We start from the raw sequence: 4,825 nt of genomic DNA, 5'->3' as shown, positions 1-4,825 counted from the left end.
ATCTACTGAGGAGATAATGTCGCGATAAGAATTACTAGAAGTAAAACTAGAACGCCAACTTCTCGAGACCAGTCCTCGGCGTAGAAGCAGGCTTCCATACGCATCCCTCCCCCTCCCCAACTCCCTACTCTCCATATCCACCTCCCCTACTCCCAACTCGAGATTTAACAGCAGCTTTATTTAGCGAACCTGGCCTTCCTTCCTCATTAACAGATTCCACATTTTAAAACTCATTGCATTAAGAGGACACCACTGGCAACACCAGGAAGTGGAGCAATATACATTGTATTTAAAAATGGCGGCAAGGTCGGAACTTCATTTGCGTAACTGGATCTTTTTGCTTTACACAACCCACTCAAAATCCTTCTGAAAAGCACAGCATCCGTACAAAAACTCACTCAATTACTCATAGAATGAAGTACAGGGCAACTCGTGGGGTGTTGTCACCAGTTTCACACTGCGGGGTAAATGAAAAGTCTCCTTGGCAGTTTTTGTTTATTGGTAGAAAATATAAAAACTAAATGTCAAAAATTGAGGTTTGTAAGTACATGATATACGGTAACACGAGTCGTAAAATCAATCCTTGAGGAATCCCAACCGGGATAAATAGATTACACTAACTTCTAAAATGTACAGGCTTAGGAATATAAAAATAAGTTTGTACATCACAATAACACTGTCTTTTTGGTCCTGTAAATTTCACACACTTCGTCACTCGAGGTGCTCGCTCACTCGTCATCCGACCCTTCGTCAGACACGTCGTCGTCGTCGTCGTCCTCGCCGCCCACTTCGCCGTCGTCGTCGTCGTCCTCAGGATCTGCGTCCACAGGGTGTCCGTTGCTCGCCTTCATCTTCTTCTGTGGGGACGCACCGCCTAACTTATAGGCCGTCATCTCGCGGTCGTAGCGGGCGCGGTCCTCCTCCGCCTGCTTCTCGTACTTGACTTTCTCGTCCTCGCCCAGCTCGTTCCACTGACGGCCGAGCTCCTTCGCGACCTCGCCCACGGAGAAGTCGGGGTTGGCCGCCCGCACCTTGGGCCTCTCGTCGTTGGCATAGTAGAAGAAGGCGGACAGGGCGCGTTTGGGCTTATTGGGGTCCTTGGGTCTCCTTCCCCGTGCGCGCCGCCCTCGCCGCCCCGCGCCCGGTGAGGGTACGAAGTCCTTCATCTCCTCGTCGTACCTCTTCTTGTCGTCCTCTGCCAACTCGTGGAATTTCTTCTTTTCCTTGTCGGACATCGTCTTCCAGCGCTCGGAACACTGGCGCGAGAATTCGGCGAACTGCACATTCTCGTCGGGATGAAGTTTCTTGTGTTCTGTACGGCAAGTCTGCACGAAAAACGCATAGGCCGTCATGCGGCCACGGGGCTTCTCGGCTGCAACTCCTCTGGGTCTTCCACGTGGCATATTGGCACTGAAGTGGCACTCACAAAAGAATAAGTGACCGCACGGGCGGTGTTGAGTGGCAGAGCGCGACAGCCCTCTCCTTCCGACACCGTCTTAGCGAGTGACGCTTTACGACCGTTACTGCGGGCCAGGCCACGCGGGACACACGAGCCCGGCCGGAACCCGCCCCGCTCCTCCCCATCGGCCAATCATAACTCGGCTTGCTGGCCCACTAGCCCTAAACTGAGCGCTGATTGGCCAGGCTGTCAGCGGAAACGACGCCTCGCATTCCCTTCACGGCTTTGTACTGATGTTCGCGGGAAAATGCTGCATTTCCATTGGCCGTTCGCGAACGACGCGCCAACATAGGGTGGCCAAGAGGCTTAGCTTTTGGGGCTGACAATCAATTTTGGGCCTTATGATGGGGCTCATTAGGGGCTCATGACGCAAGAAATGGAGGAAATACCCCACGTATTTTAAATATATGAGAGCAAAAGGCGCAAGATTTTGTATGGTTCGGTGATATGGTCCTTATGTGCTCGATCATTGATACGAATGTCGAATAGCTCGGTGTAGTCCTTGCATACCTGTAGGGGGATCCATTTGGCCCTTCAAATGTCTCTACTTCGTAAAATCATACAGCGAACGCTCCAATATCATCTTGCCGATGTCTTCCTACGGCATTGATGATTTCGGTAAGGAAAACTATAGTGGTTCTACATTAATACGCGTTTCCGAGCGTCAAGCCAATCGGTCACAATCAGACAGAAGAAAAAAACTACTGACGCGACGAAAGTGAATGATAACAAATAATTGGCATTAAAAACCAAATTCGTCTACTGGCATCGAGATGGGAGAAGTCGGAATTAACCAGCCAAATCAGCATGTCACCGAATCGTTCGCTTTTATTTCAAATCCATTTCTCTTTTCCTATATCATTCCCGTGCGCATTTCTAATCGCACTAATAGTTACAGGCAAGGAAAATCTTCTATGACATTAGACCACGCAAATATGACTGATCGCCGGCATATATAGGGCCGAAGATGTATTCTTATAAATTTTGTAGGAGATTAATCGGACGTCGTATTTTTCCCGCTTTGCAAGGAGCCCGCCAAGTGGGTTAGGCGAGTTGCCAATTGCTCTCACGTGTTATTACTTCTATTGTCACGAACAGATTGTTAGCGTGGAAAGTATTGATACTCTGCGATTAGATGCCTTTTGATCTTTGTTGCAAATTTCATGACAGTGCAGATCATCATCGATAATACTTATTTAGAGCAATGTGTTATGGAGGTCTGATCAGTTGCCTGCTATCTCTATTGTTCCGTAAGAGATCTATAAATCCATATTATCTCAGTAGAACTTCGTATGTGTACACAGTTGAAGAAAAATAGATGCGTATCCACAAGGTGATTATTACTGTTATATTTTATGCATTTTGGAAACTTGTAGAATAGACTACAGGTTTGGTGATTGGTTGACTTTTTCGTGTAAATGCAATTAGTAGTTGCTTGGTTGCTTTTTTACACATCTACGTAAAGATGTAAGTAGACAGGTTCTTTTTGTTGTTCTTTTAACATAACTGTTATCGCAATAAGAAAAAAATATAAATGCATAGACAGGAAGAGAGAGAGAGAGAGAGAGAGAGAGAGAGAGAGAGAGAGAGAGAGAGAGAGAGAGAGAGAGAGAGAGAGAGAGAGAGAGAGAGAGAGAGAGAGAGAGAGAGAGAGAGATCGCGAAAACAAACACATAAACGCACGCACACGCACACACACACACACACACACACACACACACACACACACACACACACACACACACACACACACACACACACACACACACACACACACACACACACACACACACAGGCGCGCGCGCACTCAAAATACTCGATCGCTTGTGGGTGGGGAGAATCGCATCCACGCATCTGTCTATCCGAGAAGTTTACTTGTACACACCATTCCAGAAGGAAACTTGCAATATTGATTTACCTCTTACGAGAGCCACAGACCCTGCCGAAGATGTCTTAAGGCTGAGGTTAGGCGAAATTTATCCTTTTGTGGTCGGAACATAAGGACTAACTACGGGTGGAAGGAGCATCTAACTCGCTTTACATACCCTACTGTTGTGCTTGCAATATTTAGACTGACCTGCTACATTGCTTTCATAGATAAGAAAAAGTAAACAGATAAACGCATAAACGTAGAGAGAATACCTAAGCAGATGTTAGAATTATGATATGGGGAATGTTGGAACAAAGCTGTGGCTGGTTGGCTTCTACACTGAGTAATGACTCAGTGAGAATCGTTGTTGCCATTGACTCACTGTAGAATATGGTTAGTATTTAAATATTGATTCCTTCGTCGGCACTGTCGAGTCTTGTGCATGCCACTGTATATTGGATAAGATCAACCAAACAGCCGCATTGATGCCTTGTTGGGCAGTTTCCTTCTGTTAGCGGTAATGAGAGTAGTTTCACTAGGAAAAAAATATTGGAATTTAACTGCTATGGCAACATTAGAATGTTCGCTCGTCCGACGCACCCTCACTTGAGGTTATATAATTTACGACTGTGATTTTGCCTTGAGGATTGATCGTCAAAGTTTCTCATTGGTCGAAAAAGCATGAATCTTATCGTATTTCAATAGAAAGTAAGTAACTTCTGCAGTCCTCATGAGCCAAACAGCAGCCCCTCACCTTGGTGGTGTGATAGCGGGGTCTTTAGAGGAAGGGGGATGGCCAAGATCTCTCTCCACCTGGCAAGGGTTTGTCTGTGACACTGAATATCACTGTTACAACCTCTAGAATTATGACTTGATACGAATCCTCTTTTAGCTTTTAAATTACACTGATGATAATTTCCAAGGACAAATTGCTTATCCCTCATCCCAATAAATGCTACTGCATCTTCATAGCCCCACTTCATGCGCGTTTGAGGCTAAGCGAGAGCAATACTTCGAGGAGATCTGCATGTATTGTCGGCCACCATCGCCTGACCGTCGAGGCAGGTGGGTTCCCGCGACTGGTCAGCGCAACAAGTGACCGTCACAGGGTCCACAATCAAAGCCACCCGCACGCTATCCATACGAACGTACGGTCCCCCAGCCCTCCCCCCCCCCTCTCCCCCGCCCCATCCTCCATCCTGGTCCAGAGCGTAGAAGTTCGGTGACGACGACTTGGGTTTATGGAGATGCGATAGGGTCCTGCTGATTTTCCCGTTTCTTGCCATATGTTACATGTGGCACTGATTTGATTTTACATTATCTTAGAGTGAGACTTTATAACCAGCAGCAATTAATTGGGCTTACATCCTCAGATATACTAAAAGTCTTACACTAAATTTTCCTTGTAAAGTTATTTGGTAGTGGCATATCAACGCACTTCTCTCTAGTCTTCGTAAAGCGCATTTATGAAAAAAGAGACATATATTGTAATTCTA

General features: G+C 46.4%; 2 protein-coding genes across 2 annotated transcripts in view; one reads left to right on the top strand and one right to left on the bottom strand.

Annotated features, from left to right (window-relative positions):
* Positions 1-481: 481 nt before the first annotated feature.
* On the bottom strand, positions 482-1,524 carry LOC125039374 (high mobility group protein DSP1-like). The gene has a single exon (XM_047633212.1). The coding sequence runs from the start codon at positions 1,401-1,403 to the stop codon at positions 729-731; it is 675 nt and encodes a 224-aa protein (XP_047489168.1). The 5' UTR covers positions 1,404-1,524; the 3' UTR covers positions 482-728.
* A 1,173-nt stretch (positions 1,525-2,697) lies between these two features.
* LOC125039250 (sphingosine-1-phosphate lyase-like) overlaps positions 2,698-4,825 on the top strand; it is a 64,046-nt gene continuing 61,918 nt past the window's right edge. The window contains exon 1 of the mRNA XM_047633055.1: positions 2,698-2,792. The gene's annotated coding sequence lies outside the window, so the exon portion shown is untranslated. The remainder of the gene's footprint in view (positions 2,793-4,825) is intronic.

This window comes from Penaeus chinensis, chromosome 27 (genome assembly GCF_019202785.1).
Source record: "Penaeus chinensis breed Huanghai No. 1 chromosome 27, ASM1920278v2, whole genome shotgun sequence".
In the NCBI taxonomy this organism is placed as follows: domain Eukaryota; kingdom Metazoa; phylum Arthropoda; class Malacostraca; order Decapoda; family Penaeidae; genus Penaeus; species Penaeus chinensis.
Note: the sequence above shows the minus strand (reverse complement) of the source record. Positions and strands in the feature narration are given on the sequence as shown.

What these genes read in the sequence shown, in the direction of transcription:
- LOC125039374 (XM_047633212.1), bottom strand. Translation starts at nt 1,403, where the DNA reads ATGCCACGTGGAAGACCCAGAGGAGTTGCAGCCGAGAAGCCCCGTGGC.